General features: G+C 50.5%; 1 protein-coding gene and 1 pseudogene across 1 annotated transcript; both read left to right on the top strand.

The window, feature by feature from the left end:
- The first annotated feature begins 368 nt into the window (after nucleotides 1–368).
- LOC144253270 (trefoil factor 3-like) lies at nucleotides 369–2,995 on the top strand. Its single transcript, XM_077795058.1, has 3 exons — nucleotides 369–450; nucleotides 1,610–1,756; nucleotides 2,970–2,995. Exons 1-3 carry the CDS (start codon nucleotides 369–371, stop codon nucleotides 2,981–2,983), a joined length of 243 nt encoding a protein of 80 aa, XP_077651184.1. The 3' UTR covers nucleotides 2,984–2,995.
- A 14,318-nt stretch (nucleotides 2,996–17,313) lies between these two features.
- LOC144253434 (trefoil factor 3 pseudogene) lies at nucleotides 17,314–20,048 on the top strand (annotated as a pseudogene).
- The last annotated feature ends 4,296 nt before the right edge of the window (nucleotides 20,049–24,344 follow it).

Below are 24,344 nucleotides of genomic sequence, written 5' to 3'. Positions count from 1 at the left end.
GGCTGGCAGCCTTAGTGTCAGGGACCCAGTGCTGGTAGAGGGAGCCCACCTGCCCAAAGCTGAGCCCTCCTCCCTCAATGCTGAGCCCTCCTCCCTTCCTGCAGCTGAGATGCCCCAACCTGGCTCCTGCCTCCTGGATGGAGGAGCATCAGCCCCAGAGCAGAGTCCACCCGAGTGGCCCTCCCTACAGGGCAGCAAGCCTCTGGTGCTTTGCAGTTGTGGGGAGGGCAAAGAAAGGTGGGTGGAGCTGGGCCCTGGAGAGCCTCCCCAAGCAAACAACCCAGAAAACTGTGAAAACACAGGGGTATAAATGGACAGTTCTTGTGCAATGACACATCCTGTGTGTGGTCCTCAAGACGCCCACTGACATGGAGGCCAGAGCGCTTTGGGTGCTGCTGCTGGTCCTGGCCCTGGGGTCCTCTGGCTGGGCTGAGGAGTACATCGGCCTGTGTGAGTACCACTCTGGTCCCCGATGGCAGGGTGGGGACACAAGAGAGGGAAAGACTTGCAGGCAGGGTGCCCTTCTGTGGGCTCCAGAGTTGAGAAACCCTCATGCTTCTACTCCACGTCAACTTAGTGATCACCATTTGTCAGATTCAGACCTGTTCTTGCAACAGCCCCACATAGAGGGTCTCATTGTCCCTGTGTCACACTCAGGAAACTGAAGCTCAAAGAGTCAGCATCTCTAAGGCAGCCCCCTGCTGGTCAGGCTTGAACACTCGATTGCACCCAGGCTGGCCCTGGGGGACAGCTGACCCCCAACTCCTGCCCCGGTGCCTTCTTCTCCAGAGGATTCTGATCACACCATAGGACGTTGCCCAACATGCTGGCAGTTGACAAAAGAGACGAGGAAGGGACTGGTCCAGAATGTGGCTCTGCCAACTGTCTTCCTGCCACCATGGCTTTGCAGCACAGGCGGTGTTGGGGCCAAGTCTGAAGGCACGAGGGGGTGACCTCACCAGGTTCCCAACCCAGAGCAGGTTCAGGCAGCAGCTCCCAAAGTGGGCCACCCACCAGGGTCACCTGGGGGCTGGTCAGGTCCTCCTGTAAGACCGTCTCAGGGTGGAGCCAGGCCCTGGTGGATTTCAGGGATTACAACGGGCAAGGCCCCAGGAAGCACTGGAGTAGAGGCTGCATGTCGGTGCCCAAGGTGCAGCCATGTCATGACAAGCTGACACTGTGGGGTGGCGGGTGGCGAGTGCTGAAGGGCAGCTACACCACCAGCAGCTGGCTGACTTCCTGAGGACAGGGCATGTCCTGCGAACGGCCATTTCTAGACAAGGGGCAGGTGTTGCTGCTCAAACAAGGAGGGGCGCCTGGTCTCCGCTCTGGGGACCCAGATTCCCCAGGGCCAGCTGGAGGGACCAAACTTCCTGACAAGGTGCAGGGAGCATGCCAGTGAGAGCCGCCAGGGCAACACTGGGTCCCTGGGTGTGGCCTTCAACAGCCCAGGTCCTTCATTCCTGGGGAGAGCCCATGCTCCAGGGGCAGGGAGGCACCATCTCTGAGCTCAGGAGTGGGCTAAGGGAGGATGTGAACTTCAGACTGAGGCCAACACCTGGCCCCAAGCCCTGGGGGCTCTGGCACTGACCTGGTGTTGTTTGGGCAGTGGAAAGCCAGTGTGCCATCCCAGGCAGTGAGAGAGTGGACTGCGGCTACCCTGCCATTGGCAAGGAGGACTGCAATAACCGCGGTTGCTGCTTTGACTCCAGCATACGAGGGGTGCCCTGGTGCTTCAAGCCTCTGCAGGAGACAGGTAAGGCCCAGCATGGTGACCACAGGTGCCTGGTGTCTCAAGGCCCCATCCTTCCTGGGCCCTAGTGGAGGCATGAAGACCCCCAGGAAGGCCCACGTGCCTGGGCTTGGGCAGGACAACCAGCACTGTCACTGTGACTGTCTGTGTGTAGAGCCTCTTATCAGGGGCCCTCTGCTGAGGGCAGCTGGTAGCCACTGGCTGGTCCCATTTGTCCCCTTTCTAGACAATATAAAAGGGAAGCTGTTAAAAGATGTTCTAGGTTAAGGAATTCTGTGGAAGGAACCAGATTAAACTGTCCCACAGAGAATGGGGAGATATGCAGGTGTGGAATGCTGAGCTGACTTTTGAGGCTATTTTCTGCCAACCAAGCACCCAGGGTCCCTGTCATCTGTGACTTGCTCACAGCAGCTGGTGGCCATGCTGGTGTGGTGCCCTGGTGCCTCCCTGCACCCCAACCTGCTGCTGACTGCCCACTGGGTGTGCCTCTCCTCCCTCCTCCCTCAGTGGAGCAGAGGTCAATGGGGGTGCAGCACAGCCCCCTCTTGCTCTGGGAGGGGCCCTGTGCCTGAGCCAACCACAGATGGTGTGAGCACAGGTGGTTTGCCATCCTGGCTCCATCTGGGCCCCACCCCACCAGGTCTTGGGAGTGCCTGTCTGCTGAGAGCCATCTGGCCTCCCAGGGGCCAGCTCACCTTCTCAGAAGGACCTGCCTTCCGGAAGCACCTTCCTGGAGTCAGAGCCAAGGGGCCAGACTAGGCTTTGACCTGGGGCGGCAAGGAGGAGGCTGAGCTCCAGCTGCTGCAGCCTCTGACCAAGGATGGCCTTTGCCTCCGTCCTGAGCACAGCCAGGGAAGAGGACCGGAGAAGGCTTGAGACCAGCCAGGGAGCTGGCCTTGCCCCTGCTGGCTGTCCACCTTCCTCTGCCTGCCCTCTGGGGACTCCGCCTCTTCTTTGAGTGCTGGCCAGGGGTCCTGCCAAGGCACACCTCACTTCTCCCCTGCCCTGATGACCTGGGTCCAGTTATTTCCCCTAGTGACCCTCCATGGGATAGGCAGCTGTCCTCACAGGCTGTGGGGACACTCTGTGTTTCCCTGGAGACGGGGGGGAGGCTTCAGAGAGGCGCTGCCTTGGAGACCACCTGCCTTGGCATCCAGGCTGGGCAGGGTGGGTGGAGCTGGCACCGCTCACCTTAACTTCTGTGCTTTGTCCCCAGAATGCACGTTCTGAAGCTCTGCTCTCTGCGGCCTGGGATGGCACCTGCCTGTGGATGGTGGCTGGCGGAGGGGCTGCTAGTCACGGCTCCCCCTGCTCTGGGCAATCTCGTCAGCTGAACACTGGTGTCCAGGGTCTGCTGTCTAACGAATAAAGCTCTCATGCTCAGCATGAGGACCGTTCTTCATGCCAATCCTCTGCCCTGTGTTCCTCCACTTGGCTCCTCCCTCCTAAGTTCTGTAAACCATGTCACATGCAAGTTGTTAAAAAGCTGAGCCTGCCTTTCTTGGGGGAGAGAGAAGTCAGGAAGTCCCCTCACAGATGGGAGCTTCTTGTATTTGTTGGCAGGTCAAGTTTAACCCCGAGACCCTTCCGATGGCCTTCTTTCCTTTCCTCCTTCATGAACACGGGTCTGCTGTATGAGCCAGTCAACGAGTGTCACTGGCCTCCCGTCCCATTCAGAGTCCCGGCCTCTGAGGGGAGGCTGTGGCCCGCCCTCCCTGGGGCAGCCTGGCTCTGCTCACACTGAGAAGGCCCCAAGTGTGCCCAGGGTTGGCCAGCACTCGGCCCCCATGGGGACTGTCCTAAGGGGCATCTGCCCTGTCATGGTGCAAAGGCCAGAAGTCCCCTCTGCCCACAGGGTGGGGTTGCTTGGTGTCCTCCCCCTGGGAATGAGACTCTGGGGCCCTAGGCAGCAGCCTTCTTTCTGACCCTGTGCTGCGACCCTGACCTTGACTCCCACTCCCTAGAAGTGCCACAGAACTGCCCTTGGCCTATGAGGGGGGATCTCTCTTCAGGTCCTTGTCCTACGGCTGGGACTGAGAGGACGATGTCAGGAAGTCCTGGTCTTGGAATCCAAAACCTTCCTGTCCCTTCATAATGGTCTGTGGTGCCACCTGTCTGACCTCAAGTGACCCCCACACCCGGGCGTGCACCAAAGACCTGCCTTGCACCTGAGGAGGGATGCAGCCGGGCTCGCCTGGCCATGTTGCCGCCTGGGCCTGTCCCCCACTCCTCACAGATTGCCCAGCCCTGAGGCTGAGCCCGGTTACAGTTGCAGGATGTGAAGTTTCCCTGGCCCTGGCCCCAGCCTCATGCCTCACAGCTGCTGAGACCCCTGGGCTGGTCAGGAGCCTGAGCTCTGTTGACTTCCCTGACTGACCTGCATGTGCCCTCACCCCTTCGCCCTCCAGCAAGACATCTGTCATGGGAAAATGTCCACCTGTGTCCCCAAGCCCCCCTTGCCCTGCACCTGCTGTGCCAGGACTGCCCTCCCTGACCTGGGCTTAGGTGCCCCTGTGCTGTGCTCTACCTGGCCTTGGTCTCTTGTGCTTCCCTCTGCTCCCTTGACAGTGACTCAGTGCCACCCCAGAGCCTGCATCTGGGCAGAGCCCTCCTCCTCCCCACAGAGCTGCTCCACCTCTCCAGCTGAGCTTGCCCCCAGCTGAGCTAGCACCATGGCTCACACAGGTTCTAGAAGTTCCTCTCACTACTCTGTGTGTGCATTGAGTTTGCTACTGTAACAGGGTCCACTTTAGGCTTGGACTTGGCCCTTGCTGCTCTGCTACTGCTACTGGTTTTTAAAATGGACCTTTTTCTTTCTCTCCTTCTCTCCCTGCTCCTCCCTAATCTCTCCCTTCCCCTAATCTCAGGGGAAACAGGGTCACCTTTTCTCCCCACCCTGAGTAGAGTCATCTGTCCCTGAGCCCATATTCCTATAGGAAAGCAGTAATCCAGACTTTGGGGATGGCACCAGAAGATCTCTGAAATGTCTATCTCCCAATTAATGAGTGAATTACAGCTCCAACAGAGAGCACTTTTTCCAAATGTGGCCTTGGAATCACCTCTTTCAAAGGCCACTGCTGTGGCTGGGTGACAGATCACAGCTCTGAGACAGGATTTCCCTGTATTTCTCCTTTGCTTGCAAAGCAATAAAGCTTCTATTTCCTTTTGCTAAAACCTGTTTCCTCGTCTTTGGATTGGCATCAGGGAAAACTGGCTGGGCTTTCACTAACAAGTTTGGCAACCCAGATGGGACTTGAGAGCAGCCTCCCACTCCCCTGCCCTCCCCCCTCCAGCCTCCTGGGGCAGGCCTGGCTCTCCAGGGAACCCACTTCCCTGCTGAGGATGCAAGGTGCTGGTGAGCTGTTGAGCCAACTGCAGGAGAATTAGGAGATGGGTGAGTTTGCCTGGGGTTGAGCCAGAGGAGCTGTACCTGTGGGCAAAGCAAGGGACTGAGGGACCATCCCCAAAGCTCCTTTTGCTTCAGGGAACTCCTGCCTGCTCTCCCTGAGTGTACAGTTTGCTCCACTTTGAGCCAAAGGAAAGTGAACTCAGGAAAGACCCGACACCCTTGGCCATTGGTAAGTCCCCTGGCTTACATGCCAAGACCCCGATACCACACATCTGATTCCTCTGTGTGGGAACACCTGATCCTCTTTCTGGGGATCACACAGCTAGTGCTCAGGATGCAATCAAGAGACACCATCTACCCGAGACTGATGCGGCTGTCTCCCATTTTTCAAAAAAAATGGAATGTAGAATTTGGCAGTGGGGAAATATAACAGTGTCCACTTAGTGCTTTGAATATAGCCCTGTTGCTCTGGCACTGCAACTCATTTTTAAAATGGACATGGTTCAGGCTGGGGATATAGCTGAGTTGGTAGAGTGCTTGTCTCATGCACAAGAAAGCCCTGGGTCCAATCCCAGCACAAAAAAAGAAAAAAAAAAAGAGAGACATGTTTCTTTCTATTTTCTCTCCCTGCTCCTACCTAATCTCTCTCCCTCCCTAATCTGAAGAGATACAGGAATACCTTTCCTCCCCATTCTAGGCAGGCTTACCTGGCCCTGAGCCCACACCCTCCATAGGAATGAAGTCATCTAGTTTGGAGATGGCACCAGAAGATCTCAGAAATGACTATCTCCCAGATTAACAAGTGAGTGACATGCCAACCGAGAACATGTGGAATGCAGCCTTTGAGTCCTGTATTTAATAGCCCCCTGTTCTTGTGGGGGAGCAGAATCATAGCCTTTAGGACCAGAGATGAAAGAAAAATCAGGAACCGGGAGATGCGTGGGTGAGAAATGAAAGACAGAGACCAGGCAGGGATACACAGGAGAGTTTACTTGTCCCAGCTGACAATCTAAGCCCACCTCTCCATAGGTGGAGAGAGGCAATAGAGACTTGGTTCCATGAATTTCATGGGGCAGGCTCAGGGGTGAGAGCCAGGCGGGTTGTAATGCAGGAGGTGGGGGGTGGGTTGGTGTGAGGGGGAACCTTTCTCAGAAAGGCCCTTGGGCAGGAAAGCGAAACTCTTTCTTAAGATGGTGACTGTCACTTAAGGAGCAAAGCCACAAATCTTGTTTTCGCTTTTCCTCAAAACGGTGCCCTTGTTAGGGATTGGCATTGGGGACAAGGACCCAGTTTTCAGCATCGCCCTGGTGTGCACACTGAGACCCTGGATTCCACAAGTGTGGTCGCTCTCTTGGGGACATCTGTGGCGCCACAGGAGCAGGAGTCAGGGCTCAGTGGGACTTGGGGACCTGGAGACTTTCACTCCCTTTTGGTCTGTTCCAGGTTCTCCCCTGTTGTTTGGCCTTGGGTGTGCGGATCCTTTCTGGCTGTCTGTCTTTCTGTTTTGAACACCCATGGAGCTGGAGGTGGCCTGTCAGAGGAAAAGGCAGTGTGAGAGATGGGCATGTGCAAGTCTGTTTCAAAGTGGCTGTCTGCCAGGCATGGTTTCAGGGATCCCTGTCTGTGCCTCTTCCTCTTTTTGGGTCTCTCTCTGGCCTTTAAGACAGGGCCATGCTGAGGGGACCTTACTGGCAGTCTCTGTGGAGAGGGATCATGGTGAAAGGGCCACCTAGAGGCAGAAGCCTGACTAAGAGAGAGACGGGCTCTGCCTCGTGTTCCTGGACTCTCAGCACCTGGCAGCTGGAGTTGGTCTGTCAGAGCTGAAGCATATGAAGGACTGTCCCACAGGCCTCGGTGCAGGTGCAGGGGGGTGGGCACCCTCAGGGCCAACTGCAGTGTCCAAAGGCACAGCCTCTGGTGTGCGAGGACAGCAGACTCCAGAAGAAGGGTAAAAGAGACTCCTAGCCTTCAACCCAGAGCTGGCCCCAGCACTGCTCCTCAGCCTGGCCCTGGCAGCTGCAGACCCCTCCCTGTGGGTCAAGGACACCATCCCTGAGCTGGGCAGCAACCCAGGAGAGCTGCCTGCCTGCAGAGAAATGGCAACGGGAACCCGCTCTGCCCTGCCTTCCAGCGCCTTTGGCCCTGGGGTGGAGGCTGCTGGCCACAGAGACGTGGCAGGAGGTTCCTGCTTGTCAGTTTAGGACCTGGGAAGAAAGGCTCACCTCCCTCACGTCAACCCCACCCTAGCTGCCCGCATTAGGACCCGCCCAGCTCTGACTCCTGAGCCTCCCCCTAAAGTCCCAGATCCCAAGCCTGCTTTGCCTGTCTCTCCCACAGAGAGGTGGCCTTTATCTGTCAGCTCTGCCAAGTAAACTCTCGTGTGTGTCTCTGCCTGGTCTCCGTCTTTAATTTATCAAGTATCCGTTTCTCATTCCTTGCTTTCCATTCATTTTGGTGCCAAAAACAGGGATTAGGTTCCCTGGTGTGCCTGCTCCTCTCTTTGAGGGTCACTATCACGAGGGGGCAAAATTGTGACTTATGCTGTCAAAAGGAGAAATAAAGAATGTCCACGCGCTTCTGCCCCTTTCAATGCTTTATTCACTCAAATTACTCCATATATTTTCACTCTACAGGTTCTTAATCAAGAAAATGACAATCCTTAATGCTAAGCTCTGCAATAGCCATAATCAATTCATATTAAACAATTCTAGATAAACTGTAAGCACTGCAAACACACTTAATCATGACAGGCTAGTGACAGACATTCCCTCTGTGTGCTAAGTTCAGAAGTCTCAAGCCTTAGGTTTTATGTCCAGCAGATGCCCACTCACTCAGACCACGGTGACCAGGTCCAGAACCAAGGCAGGCTTTTCCTGGTGTGGAGTGGACGCCCAGTTGAGGAGGGGGTCTTAGGGAGGAGTTTCGGCTCTCACCAAGGTCCAGATGAGGCTGTAGAATGTGAGAACAGTGAGGGTCACGCAGAGGCTCATGGAATGATGACAGTGATGGGATGTCAGGTCCTCAGCAGGCTCTCCAGCCCGAGTGCATCCTTGTTTCGGCTGGCTGAATCCCTGTTCATCAGCTCTATCATTTATACTAAATTGGGCGGGGGTTGACTCCCCCCCTTTCAATCCTTATCAGCTACCACTGGATTTCTCAGTGACATCATTTACCTGGGGTCAGAAACGTCTGGTCAGGTGGTCTCCACCCTGATCTTCTCGCCTTTCCCTCTTATCAGGTGAGGACAGCCTGCCAGGGCTTCCCTCTGTTTATCAGGGTGAGGGGAATAACTTGTCTGAGGCCACACTGGAGGGCTCTGTGAGTGTGCCTGGTGAACTGCAGGTTTTTAAAAATGGAGTTGCTGAGGCTCGGGCCTAAGGCCATCCTCACAGTCACTGAACATCCCCAGCCCCAATCTGGATTCCATCCTGGGACCAGGGCCTCCATTCCACCGAACGCCCTCTCTGCACCCACCACCAGACAATTCAGGTAAGACCCCTGTCTCTGGTCAACCTCAATGACCCATGGGTCCCAAGAAGTGACCGTGGTAATGTCCAGTATTCCCAGTGTTACACATGCTCAGGGGCACCCCCAGCCACAGCTTTCACAGCTACGACTCATCCTTATTGTCCACTGAGTCTATAGGTGGTCCTGGGTTTTGAGCTCTCTCTCACCCCAGACCTAAACCCCCGCAAAACTTATCCACTTGTGCAATCAGATCTGGCCTCAATATCCTTTGTGTGACGATTCTAAATGGCCGCTTAATGGCCCTCTAGATCCCAATATCATCAGGGATCTTTTCAACTATTGTGATTGTTTGGGAAAATGGAAAGAGATTTCATACCTTCAGGCTTTCTCCTCCCTACCTTCTAAGTCCTCTCTGTAACTCCTGCTCTCCTGCACAAGTCCTCTTAGCTCTCACCTCCCCTGCGCCTGCTTTCAAAGGGACAGAAGACCCTACCCAGGACTCCTTCTCCATGTACCCAGAAGATGAGCCCTGCCATACCACAATTCTGTTTCTAATGAAGCCTCTGCAGCAACTGTCCCCATGCTCCTCTGCCCTTCCCTCCTCCTGCCACACGATCACGGATTACCACTGCTCAACCCACATCTGTGCGTGCTCTGCGCCAGGTGGCTGGGTGGATGGTGTAATTGGGTTCACGTACCTTTCTCTGCTCCCCTGCCCAGTAACACATCCACTCAGCAGGCTGACCTGGTGCCCTCATCAGAGCCTTCACTGTGCCAAAGGGAGCCTCCCCAAAGTCTACGCTGACTCTACTTTCCACCTACTTCTCTCCCACTCTGCTACTTGGAAGGAGCGTGGATTCCTTACCACCAAGGGGACTTCAGTTACTAATGCCCCCTTACCTCCGTCTCCTTCAGGGCTCAAAGCTTCCCTCTGCCACTGGAACTGAAGGATGGCAGCTCAGTAACCCCTTCTGCAGTGGGCACCCCTTTTCCTGACCTCTCTCCTTGTCCTAGGCCTTTGGCAAATGCTTGACCCCTGGGTCATGAGATTTATTTGAGACCAGATGTAAAGGATCTCTAACCCAACTGTGAACCAGCTTCTCTTAAGGTCTTCCAACCCCTCACCAAAATTGGGCCGTCTGGACTCAGCATCGCCTGGCACCCCTGACAATCACCACTACCTCAATAACACCCCGTGCCCCTAACAAGGGTCCAGGTGCCACTCCTTCCCAACAGGAAGAAGCTACAGAATATCTATGCCCCTCCCCCGTAAGAGTCCCAATAACAAACAAAAAATGGGGGAAAGGAAGGTCCTTGCTTAGCCTCTGGATGGGCATCTTAAGTGTAGCCGCCATTTTAAGGAAAAATTTCCTTTCCCTCTGAAGGGCCTTTGTAGACAGACTCCCCACTTCCTCACACCAACCCCACCCTTCAGCACCCACATTAGGACCTGCCCAGCTCTGATCCCTGAGCCTGCCCCATCAAAGTCCTGAACCCCAGGCCAGCTCCGTCTCTTTGTCTATGGAGAGATGGCCTTTATTTGTCAGCTCCCACAGGTGAACTCTCTGACCAGTGTCTGTCTGGCCTCCGTCCTTCATTCTTGCTCCTCATCTCACAGGTTCTAGCTTTCCTCTCACCAAGGAAACAGACAGCTGGCTCTCATCGTCCTCCTCAGGGCCTTCACAGCAGGAGGAAGCCAGGTGTGGCTGTCACCTCAGTCCCATTGAGGAGGGCTCCTTGACACAGGTGCATGTCCCCAGGCAGCACACATCCCAATTCCCAGGAAGCACCCAGCCTGGCTCTCCCTGGCCCTCACAGAATGACTGCTCTGCAGGTTACCACCCCTACCAACAGCCCCCACTCAAACATGCCCGTGTGGTGGCATGATGCACAGAATGTGCCCTGAGGATTTCCAGGTGGGTCCCTACAAGAGCCTCAAATGTCATCACAACACCTCAGCAAAGACAGAGGGGACCTGGTGGTCACCAGTATCAAAAGGGCCTGGGACTGAGATCAGCCCCTGCTCCCCACAGCCCCCTCTTCCTGAGAGCTGGGGTTGGCAACCTTGGCCCTGCAGAGGGGACTGGTCTGCCAGAGGGGGCAAGGTCTTCATGGCTCATGCAGGTTGAGCCTGTTTCTCAGGTTTAAGTCTCTCCAGCTCATGTAGGTAGGCTGCTATGAGTCAGGTTCCAGGGGTCAGCACTTCTGTAGAAGCAGGAGAGGAGGGGAGGAAGAAAAGGAGGAGGAGGAGAGGGAGAGGAGGGAGAGAAAGAAGAAGAAGAAGAAGAGGGAAGAAGAGGCAAGGGAAAGGCAAAAAAGCTGGGCAAAGATGGATGTTTGTGTTCAAAGTCTACTTGGGCTGGGAGAGATCCAAGATGGCGGGCCAGAGGGAGGCAGCATTCTGTGTCGCTCTGTGACCTGGGACTCCAGTAGTGAGAATACTGCTTCTCTGGGAGCAATATTCCTGCTCCCATGCAGGAATTATGGCCACTGTGCCCATCCAGGGCTCCAGGGCTCAGCATCACAGAAGGTCTCCCACCATCAGAAACTGTAAACCCTTTTATAAACCTACTGAGTATATTGTAGATAACAATTGAATTAACCATTTCTGTGATTGTGACTTAACTGCAAATGTTTAATTAGCCAACATTTGTTTTCAGGGTGTATATTATTTATATTGGGCTCTGATAACATCGTCCTTTACTTCATAGGAAAGGTATGGGATCCCTACAGGGGCTTGCTAAGCCTATAGGTAAAAATGGTAACGCCTTGGATCCACAGCCCTAGAAGGGAAGACACAGCAATATGAAAAGAGAAGGGAAGAAAGTGACCCAAACAATTCAAGACACCACAGTACTAGAATCCATGGCCAGCACAGCAGAAGCAATGACAGTCCAGGATGTACATAATTGAAATGTTCTGTGGAGTAAAGGATGATATAAGAGAGCAAATACAGGCACAAAGATCATTTTGACAAGAGCTACATGAACAAATACAGGAAGCAAAGATTACTTCAATAGGGAAACAGAGGTTCTAAAATAAAATAATAACCCAGAAATCCTTGAAATGCCAGAAACAATAAAGCAAATTAAAAGTTCATTTGAAAGCATCACCAACGGATTAGACCACTTGGAAGATGGGACCTCAGACAATGAAGACAAAATATATAATAATCTTAAAAAGAATGTAGACCACACAGTGAAAATGGAAAGAGACCATGAGGAGAACATTCAAGAAATATGGGATAGCAAAAAAGAAAAAAAAGAAAACTAATTTTAGAGTTATTGGGATACAGGAAGGCATAGGGTTCCAAACCAAAGGAATGTGCAATCTATTTAATGAAATATTATCAGAAAAAATTTCAGACACAAAGAATTAATTGGAAACTCAAATTCAAGAAAATGCCCAATATACAGAATAAGGAGAGAGAAAGGAATCAGATTACATATGGGGGAAACCAATAAAGTTATGTGCAGATTTTTTAACCCAGACCCTGAAAGCTAGAAGATCCTGCAACAACATATGTCAAGCTCTGACAAAAATGGATGCCAACCAAGAATCTTATATCCAGCAAAGTCAAGCTTTAGATTTCATGATGAAATAAAACCTTCCATGATAAAAAAAAAATCAAAAGAATTTACAGCTAGAAACCTGGCATTACAGAACATCCTTGGCAAAATATTCCATGAAGAGAAAATGAAAAACAAGAATGAACATCAGCAGAGGGAGGTATTACACTAAGGGAAAATCAATCAAAGGAGAAACCAAGTCAAGTTAAATACCAAAAATAAACAAAAATTCCTGGGAATATACATCATTTCTCAAGAATAACCCTGAATGTTAATGGCCTAAACTCACCAATCACATGACATAGACTGGCAGATTGGATGAAAAAAAAAAAGATCCAACACTATGCTGCTTTCAAGAGACTCATAGGAAAAAAACATCCACAGAGTGAAGGTGAAAGGTTTGGAAAAATCAAACCACTCACATGGACTGTGGAAGCAAGCAGAAGTTTCATCCTCATATCAAATAAAGTAGACTTCAAGCCAAAGTTAATCAAAAGGACATTTCATACTGCTTAAGGGAAATATTCATCAACAAAACATAACAATTATAAATATGTATGCCCCCCCCAAAATGGGGCATTTACTTTCAAAAACCAAACTCTTCTCAAGTTCAAATAGACCACAACACAATAATTCTGGGTGACTTTTACACATCTCTTTCACCACTGGATAGATCATACAAACAAAAGCTGAACAAAGAAACTGTAGAACTCAATAATACAATCAATAACGTATACTTCACCAACATATATACAATATTTCATCCTTCAATGAACGAATACACTTTCTTGTACGCAGCACATGGTCCTTCTCTAAAATAGACCATATATTATGCCACAAAGCAACTCTTAGCAAATACAAAAAAAGTAGAGATACTCCCCTGCATTCTATCAGATCATAATGGAATGAAATTAGAAATCAATGATAAAATAAGAAATAAAAGCTACTCCAACACCTGGAGACTAAATAATATGCTACTGAATGAATAATGGATTGCAAAAAACATCAAGGAGATTAAAACATTCTTAGAGGTGAATGAGAACACAGATACAACGTATCAAAATCTCTGGGTCACTATGAAGGCAGTATTAAGAGGAAAGTTCATTGCATGGAGTTCATTCCTTAAAAGAAGAAAAAGTCAACAAATAAATGAGTTAACATTACATGTCAAAGTATTAGAAACAGAATAACAAATCAACACCCAAAGCAGAAGACGGAAGATAATAAAAATCAGAGCTGAAATTAATAAAATTGAAACAAAAGAAGCAATTGAAAAAATTACCAAAACGAAAAGATAGTACATTGAAAAAATAAATAAAATTGACAGCCATTTAGCCGTACTAACAAAGAGAAGGAGAAAGCTCATATTACTAATATATAAGATGGAAAAGGAAATATCATAACAGACACTACAGAAATACCAAACATAATTAGAAATTATTTTGAAAACTTGTATTCCAATAACATAGAAAATATATCGAAGACATTAACAAACTTCTGGAGTCATATGATTTGCACAAATTGAATCAGGATGTTATACTCAATTAAAACAGATTAATTTCAACTGATGAAATAGAAGAAGCTCTCAAAATACTACCAACCAAGAAAATCCCAGGACCAGTTGGATACACAGCTGAGTTCTACAAGACCTTTGAAGAAGAACTGTTCAATTTATTTCTGAAATAGAAAATGAGGGAGCACTTCCAAACTCATTCTATAAGGCTGATTCCAAAACCTGATTTCAAAACCAGCCAGAGACACAGCATCAAGGAAACTTCAAAACAATATCTCTAATGAACATAGATGCAAAAATTCTCAATAAAATTCTGGCAAATCGAATACAAAAACATCAAAAAGCTAGTGCACCATGATCAAGTGGGGTTCATCCCAGGGATGCAAGGTTGGATCAACAAAAGGAAATCAGTAAATGTAATTCATCACATCAATAGACTTAAAGAGAAGAACCATATGATCATCTCAATAGATGCAGAAAAAGCATTTGACAATATACCACACCCTTCATGTTCAAAACACTAGAAAATCTAGGGATAACAGGAACATATCTCAACATTGAAAAAGCTATCTACGCTAAGTCCCACAACAACACCATTCTAAATGCAGAACAACTGAAAGCATTCCTTCTAAAAACTGGAATAAGACAGGGATGCGCTCTTTCATCACTTCTATTTAATATAATTCTTGAAACACTGGCCAGAGCAATAAGATAGATGAAAAAAATTAAATGAATATGGTTAGGAAAAAAGAACTTAAATTTGCACTTTTGCTGATGATATGATTCTATACCTAGAAGACCCAAAAAATTCCACCAGAAAACTTCTAGAACTAGTACATGAATTCAGCAAAGTAGCAGGACACAAATTTGACACCCATAAATAAAGGCACTTCTGTACATCAGTGACAGATCCTCTGAAAAGAAAATGAGCAAAACTATACCATTTATAATAGCCTCCAAAAATAAAATAAAATAAAATAAAATACTTGGGAATCAACGTAACAAAAGATGTAAAAGGCCTCCACAGCAAAAACTGCAGAAAGCTAAAGAAAGAAATTCAAGAAGACCTTAGAAGATGGAAAGTTCTCCTTGTTCTTGGACAGGCAGAATTAATATTGTCAAAATGACCATTCTACCAAAGCATTATACAGATTTAATGAAATTCCAATCAAAATCCCAATGACATTCCTCATAGAAATAGAAAAAGCAGTCAACAAATTTATCTGGAAAAATAAAGACCCAGAATAGCTAAAGCAATCCTTAGCAAGAAGTGTGAAGCTGGTGACATCACTGAAACTAACCTTAAACTATACTAGAGAGCAATACTAACAAAACCAGCATGGTATTGGCACCAAAATAGACTGGTAGACCAATGGTACAGAATAGAGGACACAGAGACTAACTCACATAAATACAGTTATCTTATATTAGACAAAGGCACCAAAAATGTACATTGAAGAAAAATAACCCCTCAACAAATGGTGCTGGCAAAACTGGAAAACCATATGCAAAAAAAAAAAAAAAAAAAGAATCCCTATTCCCACCATGCACAATACACAACTCAAAGTGGATCAAAACCTGGGATTAAACCAGAGACCCTGAGTCTAATAGAAGAAAAAGTAGGCCCACATCTCCATTATATCAGATTTAGGCCCCTAATTCATTAATAAGACTCTTATAGCACAAGAATTAATTAACATCAAGAATTAATAAATGGGATGGATTCAAACTAAAAAGCTTCTTCTCAGCAAAAGAAACAATCAGTGAGGTGAAGAGAGAGTCCACAGCATGGGAGCAAATTTTTACCACTTGCACATCAGATAGAGCACCAATCTCTAGGGTATATAAAGAACTCAAAAAGCTAAATACCAAAATGACAAATAATCTAATCAATAAATGGGCCAAGGAATGGAACAGACACTTAGGTGATATACAATCAATCAACAAACATGAAAAAATGTTCAACATATCTAGCTATTGGAGAAACGTGAATCAAAACTACTCTTAAGATTTCATCTTAATCTGGTCAGAATGGCAGCTATTAACACTTCAAACAACAATAAGTGTTGGCAAGGATGTGGGGAAAAAGGCACATTCACACACTGCTGGTGGGACTGCAAATTGGTGCAGACAATATGGAAAGCAGTACGGAGAATCCTTGGAAAACTTGGAATGGAACCAGCATTTGACCCAGTTATCCCACTCCTTGATCTATACCCAAAGGACTTAAAAACAGCATACTACAGGGAAACAGCCACATCAATGTTTATAGCAGCACAATTCACAATAGCTAAACTGTGGAACCAACCTACATGCCTGTCAGTAGACGAATGGATAAAGAAAATGAGGTATATATACACAATGGAATATTATTCACCAATAGAAGGCAATGAAATCATGACATTTGCAGGTTAGCCAATCCCCAACATCCAAAGGCCAAATGTTTTCTCTGATATAAGGAGGCTGATTCATAGTGGGTTAGGGTGGGGGAGCATGGGAGGATTAGACAAACTCTAGATAGGGCAAAGGGAGGGAGGGGAAGGAAAGGAGCTAGAGGTGTAAAAAAGATGGTGGAATGAAATGGACTTCCTTATCCTAAGTACATTTATGAAGACATCAATGGTGTGAATAGACTTTGTGGACAAGCAGAGATTTGAAAAATTGTGCTCTATATGAGTAATATGTATTGTAATGCATTCTGCTGTCATATATAAGAAATTAGAATTAAAAATTAAAAAAAGAAGAAAAAAATAAGCAATAACTATATAAAAAGAATGTCATTGGGCTGGGCTCGGTGGCACATGCTTATAATCCCAGCAGCTCAGGATCTTGAGTTCAGCCAGGAGGATCTTGAGTTCAAAGTCAGCCTCAGCAAAAGTGAGGCACTAAGTCACTCAGTGAGATCCTGTCTCTAATTTTAAAAATACAAAAACAGGGCTGATGGTGTGGCTCAGCAGTTCAGAGCCCCAATCAACCCACCCGTGAAAGAGTGCTTGTATGCAGAGACCTGTAGGTGTTAGCACTGAATGAATCTATACAGAGGGGTGTTATAAATTATTTAATTTTAAAAACAAAACTTATGTATCATTTTATTAAAATGCACTGAATAAGTGTATTCCTACATTTATTAATATGTAGTAGAGTAAAAGTGGTTTTGATAGAAAAAAGCAAAAAGAAAAAACAACATCCACCTTTCTAGACTCCTGGGAGGATGTAAGAACCTGACTCAGCTGCTGCCGGCTTTCCAGCTCCAGATTCAGGGGCCTGTTGGTGGGCAGGGCCCTTGTGCATGGCTCCTGGCCTGGTGGCTAAGGCTGGCAGCCTTAGTGTCAGGGACCCAGTGCTGGTAGAGGGAGCCCACCTGCCCAAAGCTGAGCCCTCCTCCCTTCCTGCAGCTGAGATGCCCCATCCTGGCTCCTGCCTCCTGGATGGAGGAGCATCAGCCCCAGAGCAGAGTCCACCCGAGTGGCCCTCCCTACAGGGCAGCGAGCCTCTGGTGCTTTGCAGTTCTGTGCAGGGGAAAGAAAGGGGGGTGGAGCTGGGCCCTGGAGGGCCCTCCTAAAGCAAACAACCCAGAGAACCTGTGCACACACAGGGGTATAAATGGGCCTTTCTTGTGCAATGACACATCCTGTGTGTGGTCCTCAAGACGCCCACTGACATGGAGGCCAGAGCGCTTTGGCTGGTGCTGCTGGTCCTGGCCCTGGGGTCCTCTGGCTGGGCTGAGGAGTACATTGGCCAGTGTAAGTACCACTCTGGTCCCCGATGGCAGGGTGGGGACACAAGAGAGGGAGAGACTTGAAGGCGGGGTGCCCTTCTGTGGGCTCCAGAGTTGAGAAACCCTCATGCTTCTACTCCACGTCAACTTAGTGATCACCATTTGTCAGATTCAGACCTGTTCTTGCAACAGCCCCACATAGAGAGTCTCATTGTCCCTGTGTCACACTCAGGAAACTGAAGCTCAAAGAGTCAGCATCTCTAAGGCAGCCCCCCTGCGGGTCAGGCTTGAACACTCGATTGCACCCAGGCTGGCCCGGGGGGACAGCTGACCCCCAACTCCCACCCCGGTGCCACCTTTGCAGAGGATTCTGATCACACCATAAGACGTTGCCCAACATGCTGGCAGTTGACAAAAGAGACAAGGAAGGAACTGGTCTAGAACGTGGCTCTGCCGACTGTCTTCCTGCCACCATGGCTTTGCAGCACAGGCGGTGTTGGGGCCAAGTCTGAAGGCACGAGGGGGTGACCTCACCAGGTTCCCAACCCAGAGCAGGTTCAGGCAGCAGCTCCCAAAGTGGGCCACCCACCAGGGTCACCTGGGGGCTGGTCAGGTCCTCCTGTAAGACCGTCTCAGGGTGGAGCCAGGCCCTGGTGGATTTCAGAGATTGCCAGGGATTACAACGGGCAAGGCCCCAGGAAGCACTGGAGTAGAGGCTGCGGGCTGGCCCGAGGCTTTCCCACGTGGCCCAATTCCTCAAGGTAGAGTCTAGTTGCCATGGCACCAGGTGGATCTTTAGGCACATGGAGGCAGGCCTGCAGGATTCGGGACACTGAGTGATGGGGCCCAAGATGCAGCCATGTCATGACAAGCAGAAGCTGTGGGGTGGCGGGTGGTAGGTGCCGAGGGGCAGTTACAGCACCAGCACCTGGCTGACTTCCCCACGGACAGGGCATGTCCTGCTCTTGGCTATTTCTAGACAAGGGGCAGGTGTTGCTGCTCAAACAAGGAGGGGCGCCTGGTCTGGGCTCTGGGAACCCAGATTCCCCAGGGCTTGCTGAGGTCCCAGACTTCCTGACAAGGTGCAGGGAGCATGCCAATGAGAGCCAGCAGGGCAACACTGGGTCCCTGGGTGTGGCCTTCAACAGCCCAGGTCCTTCATTCCTGGGGAGAGCCCATGCTCCAGGGGCAGGGAGGCGCCATCTCTGAGCTCAGGAGTGGGCTAAGGGAGGATGTGAACTTCAGACTGAGGCCAACACCTGGCCCCAGGCCCTGGGGACTCTGGCACTGACCTGGTGTTGTTTGGACAGTGGAAAGCCAGTGTGTCTTCCCGGCCAAGGAGAGGGTTAACTGCGGCTACCCTAACATTGATCAGGAGGCCTGCACCAACCGCGGCTGCTGCTTTGACTCCAGCATACGAGGGGTGCCCTGGTGCTTCAAGCCTATGCAGGAGGAAGGTAAGGCCCAGCCCAGAGGTGCCTGGTGTCTCAAGGCCCCCATCCTGCCTAGGCCCTAGTGGAAGCATGAAGACCCCCAGGAAGGCCCACGTGCCTGGGCTTGGGCAAGACAACCAGCACTGTCACTGTGACTGTCTCTGTGTAGAGCCTCATATCAGGGGCCCTCTGCTGAGGGCAGCTGGTAGCCACTGGCTGGTCCCATTTGTCCCCTTTCTAGACAATATAAAAGGGAAGCTGTTAAAAGATGTTCTAGGTTAAGGAATTCTGTGGAAGGAACCAGATTAAACTGTCCCTCAGAGAATGGGGAGATATGCAGGTGTGGAATGCTGGGCTGACTTTTGAGGCTATTTTCTGCAAACTAAGCACCCAGGGTCCCTGTCATCTGTGACTTGCTCACAGCAGCTGGTGGCCATGCTGGTGTGGTGCCCTGGTGCCTCCCTGCACCCCAACCTGCTGCTGACTGCCCACTGGGTGTGCCTCTCCTCCCTCCTCCCTCAGTGGAGCAGAGGTCAATGGGGGTGCAGCACAGTCCCCTCTTGCTCTGGGAGGGGCCCTGTGCCGAGCCAACCACAGATGACGTGAGCACAGGTGGTTTGCCATCCTGGCTCCATCTGGGCCCCACCCCACCAGGTCTTGGGAGTGCCTGTCTGCTGAGAGCCATCTGGCCTCCCAGGGGCCAGCTCACCTTCTCAGAAGGACCTGCCTTCCGGAAGCACCTTCCTGGAGTCAGAGCCAAGGGGCCAGACTTGGCTTTGTCCTGGGGCGGCAGGGAGGTGGCTGAGCTCCAGCTGCTGCAGCCTCTGACCAAGGATGGCCTTTGACTCCTTCCTGAGCACAGACAGGGGAGGAGGGCCGGAGAAGGCTTGAGACCAGCCAGGGAGCTGGCCAAGCCCCTGCTGGCTGTCCACCTTCCTCTGCCTGCCCTCTGGGGACTCCACCTCTTCTTTGAGTGCTGGCCAGGGGTCCTGCCAAGGCACACCTCACTTCTCCCCTGCCCTGATGACCTGGGTCCAGTTATTTCCCCTAGTGACCCTCCATGGGATAGGCAGCTGTCCTCACAGGCTGTGGGGACACTCTGTGTTTCCCTGGAGACGGGGGGGAGGCTTCAGAGAGGCGCTGCCTTGGAGCCCACCTGCCTTGGCATCCACGCTGGGCAGGGTAGGTGGAGCTGGCACCGCTCACCTTAACTTCTGTGCTTTGTCCCCAGAATGCACGTTCTGAAGCTCTGCTCTCTGCGGCCTGGGATGGCACCTGCCTGTGGATGGTGGCTGGCGGAGGGGGCTGCTTGTCACAGCTCCCCCTGCTCTGGGCAATCGCATCAGCTGAACACTGGTGTCCAGGGTCTGCTGTCTAACGAATAAAGCACTCATGCTCAGCATGAGGACCGTTCTTCATGCCAATCCTCTGCCCTGTGTTCCTCCACGTGGCTCCTCCCTCCTAAGTTCTGAAAACCATGTCACATGCAAGTTGTTAAAAAGCTGAGCCTGCCTTTCTTGGGGGAGAGAGAAGTCAGGAAGTCCCCTCACAGATGGGAGCTTCTTGTATTTGTTGGCAGGTCAAGTTTAACCCCGAGACCCTTCCGATGGCCTTCAATCCTTTCCTCCTTCATGAACACGGGTCTGCTGTATGAGCCAGTCAACGAGTGTCACTGGCCTCCCGTCCCATTCAGAGTCCCGGCCTCTGAGGGGAGGCTGGGGCCCGCCCTCCCTGGAGCAGCCTGGCTCTGCACTCACACTGAGAAGGCCCCAAGTGTGCCCAGGGTTGGCCAGCACTCGGCCCCCATGGGGACTGTCCTAAGGGGCATCTGCCCTGCATTGGTGCAAAGGCCAGAAGTCCCCTCTGCCCATAGCGTGGGGTTGCTTGGTGTCCTCCCCTGGGAAGGAGACTCTGGGGCCCTAGGCAGCAGCCTTCATTCTGACCCTGTGCTGCGACCCTGACCTTGACTCCCACTCCCTAGAAGTGCCACAGAACTGCCCTTGGCCTATGAGGGGGGATCTCTCTTCAGGTCCTTGTCCTACGGCTGGGACTGTGAGGACCATGTCAGGAAGTCCTGGTCTTGGAATCCAAAACCTTCCTGTCCCTTCATAATGGTGTGTGGTGCCACCTGTCTGACCTCAAGTGACACTAGCACCTGGGCATGCACCAAAGACCTGCCTTGCACTTGAGGGATGCAGCCGGGCTCGCCTGGCCATGTTGCCGCCTGGGCCTGTCCCCCACTCCTCACAGATTGCCCAGCCCTGAGGCTGAGCCCGGTTACAGTTGCAGGATGTGAAGTTTCCCTGGCCCTGGGCCCAGCCTCAGGCCTCACAGCTGCTGAGAACCCTGGGCTGTGTCAGGAGCCTGAGCTCTGTTGACTTCCCCCACTGACCTGCATGTGCCCTCACCCCCTCGCCCTCCAGCAAGACCTCTGTCATGGGAAACTGTCCACCTGTGTCCCCAAGCCCCCCTGCCCTGCACCTGCTGTGCCAGGACTGCCCTCCCTGACCTGGGCTTAGGTGCCCCTGTGCTGTGCTCTACCTGGCCTTGGTCTCTTGTGCTTCCCTCTGTTCCCTTGAGAGTGACCCAGTGCCACCCCAGAGCCTGCATCTGGGCAGAGCCCTCCTCCTCCCCACAGAGCTGCTCCACCTCTCCAGCTGAGCTTGTCCCCAGCTGAGATAGCACATGGCTCACACAGGTTCTAGAAGTTCCTCTCACTACTCTGTGTGCGCATTGAGTTTGCTACTGTAACAGGGTCCACTTTAGGCTTGGACTTGGCCCTTGCTGCTCTGCTACTGCCACTGGTTTCTAAAATGGACCTTTTTCTTTCTCTCCCTCTCTCCCTGCTCCTCCCTAATCTCTCATTTTCCCTAATCTCAGGGGAAACAGGGTCACCTTTTCTCCCCACTCTGAGTAGAGTCATCTGTCCCTGAGCCCATATTCCTATAGGAAAGCAGTAATCCAGACTTTGGAGATGGCACCAGAAGATCTCTGAAATGTCTATCTCCCAATTAATGAGTGAATTACAACTCCAACAGAGAGCACTTTTTCCAAATGTGGCCTTGGAATCACCTCTTTCACAGTCCACTGCTGTGCCTGGGGGACAGATCACAGCTCTGAGACAGGATTTCCCTGTGTTTCTCTTTTGCTTGCAAAGCAATAAAGCTTCTATTTCCTTTTGCTAAAACCTGTGTCCTCGTCATTGGATTGGCATCAGGGAAAACTAGCTGGGCTTTCACTAACAAGTTTGTCAACCCAGATGGGACTTGATAGCAGCCTCCCCCTCCCCTCCCCTCCCACTCCCCTCCCCTCTCAGAGACCAGGCAGGGATACACAGGAGAGTTTACATGTCACAGCTGACAAAGGCCACCACTCCATAGGTTGAGAGAGGCAATAGAGGCTTGGTCCATGAATTTCATGGGGCAGGCTCAGGGGTGAGAGCCAGGCGGGTTGTAATGCAGGAGGTGGGGGGTGGGTTGGTGTGAGGGGGAACCGTTCTCAGAAAGGCCCTTGGGCAGGAAAGCAAAACTCTTTCTTAAGATGGTGACTGTCACTTAAGGAGCAAAGCCACAAATCTTGTTTTCCCTTTTCCTCAAAATGGTGCCCTTGTTAGGGATTGGCATTGGGGACAAGGACCCAGTTTTCAGCACTGCCCTGGTGTGCACACTGAGACCCTGGATTCCACAAGTGTGGTCACTCTCTTAGGGACATCTGTGGCGCCACAGGAGCAGGAGTCAGGGCTAGTGGGACTTGGGGACCTGGAGACTTTCACTCCCTTTTGGTCTGTTCCAGAATATCCCCTGTTGGTTGGCCTTGGGTGTGCGGATCCTTTCTGGCTGTCTGTCTTTCTGTTTTGAGCACCCATGGAGCTGGAGGTGGCCTGTCAGAGGAAAAGGCAGTGTGAGAGATGGGCATGTGCAAGTCTGTTTCAACGTGGCTGTCTGCGAGGCATGGTTTCAGGGATCCCTGTCTGTCCCTCTTCCTCTTTTTGGGTCTCTCTCTGGCCTTTAAGACAGGGCCATGCTGAGGGGACCTTACTGGCAGTCTCTGTGGAGAGGGATCATGGTATTTTCAGCGTTACCATGTGATCAGGGGCACTCCCAGGTACAGCTTTCACAGCTACGACGCATCCCTACTGTCAACTGAGTCTATAGGTGTCCTGGGTTTTGAGCTCTCTCTCAAGCCGCATCTAATCCCCCAAAACTTATCCACTTGTGCAATCAGTTGTGGCCTCAATATCCTTTGGATAATGACTCTAAATGGCCACTTAGTGGCACTGTAGATCCCAATATCATCAGGGATCTTTTCAAGTATTATGAGTGTTTGGGAAAATGGAAAGAGATTTCATACTGTGCTAAATGGATGTCAATACCTATTATGGAAGTTTGCCAATGAGGAATTTTGCAAGGAGACGGCTAGCTGAAATGTAGCAGCTGGTTATCCTCAGAGAAATCTAGATATGTTGTTAGGAAAGGGACCTTATGAGGATCAGCAGCAACAAATTGCATATGATCCTGGCGTATACACACAAATTACTGTAGAGGCGGTTAGGGCATGGAAGACTTTACAAGGACATGGAGGTTTACAAGGTCAATTATCTAAGATAATAGAAGGAGCTAATGAATCTTATGATGAATTTGTAGATAGGCTTATTCAAACAGCTACCAGAGTTTTTGGGAATACAGAACAAGCAATGCCATTAATAAAACATTCTGGCTTATGACCAAGCAAATTGTTGGTGCAGAGATATCATTAGACCATGGAAACATGAAGATTTAAACACATATATTAAATTATGTAGAGACATTAATGAACAAGAGCAAGTCGTGGCAGCTGTAGTAAAACAGGATTTAGATGCCAGAGACATTAATGAACAAGGGCAAATTGTGGCAGCTGCAGTAAAACAGGCTTTAGATGCCAGGCCAAGAACATGCTACAATTGTGAACAAACAGGACATTTTAAAAGGAATTGCCCCATAGGAGGAGGGTTTAACAAAACTAGGTTTCAAAGGAGTAGAATAACAGGTATTTGCCCACGATGCCATAGAGGGAGACACTGGGCTAATGAATGCCGTTCTCAAACCACCATAGAGGGTACTCCATTATCAAAAAACGAACAAGGACCAAGTGTTTATCCACGATATCGTGGAGAAAGGCATCGGGCTCCATTGCCAAAAAATGGACAGGGGGGCCCAATGCTCCGGGGCCCAAAACCACAAATATACGGAGCACTGGAGGAACCCAGCAACCCCATCAGGGTAGTGCCCAGGACACATTGTCCATCAGATCCCTCATAGACAAACCAGAGGGAGCGCAGGGTTGGACATCTGCACCTCCGCCACACCAGTACTAACTCCAGAGATGGGAGTTCAAATCATTCCCACAGGGGTGAAAGGACCTCTTCCCAAAGGAACAATAGGCTTATTATTGGGACGCAGCTCTTCTACTCTAAAAGGACTTATGATAAGTCCTGGGGTAATTGATCCTGATTATGAGGGTGAAATAAAAATTATAGCCAGTTCTCCAAAGGGTATATCAGTA

The sequence above is a fragment of the Urocitellus parryii genome, chromosome 2 (genome assembly GCF_045843805.1).
Source record: "Urocitellus parryii isolate mUroPar1 chromosome 2, mUroPar1.hap1, whole genome shotgun sequence".
Lineage (NCBI taxonomy): Eukaryota > Metazoa > Chordata > Mammalia > Rodentia > Sciuridae > Urocitellus > Urocitellus parryii.
The sequence above is the reverse complement of the archived record's forward strand: the minus strand, read 5'-3'. Positions and strand labels throughout refer to the sequence as shown.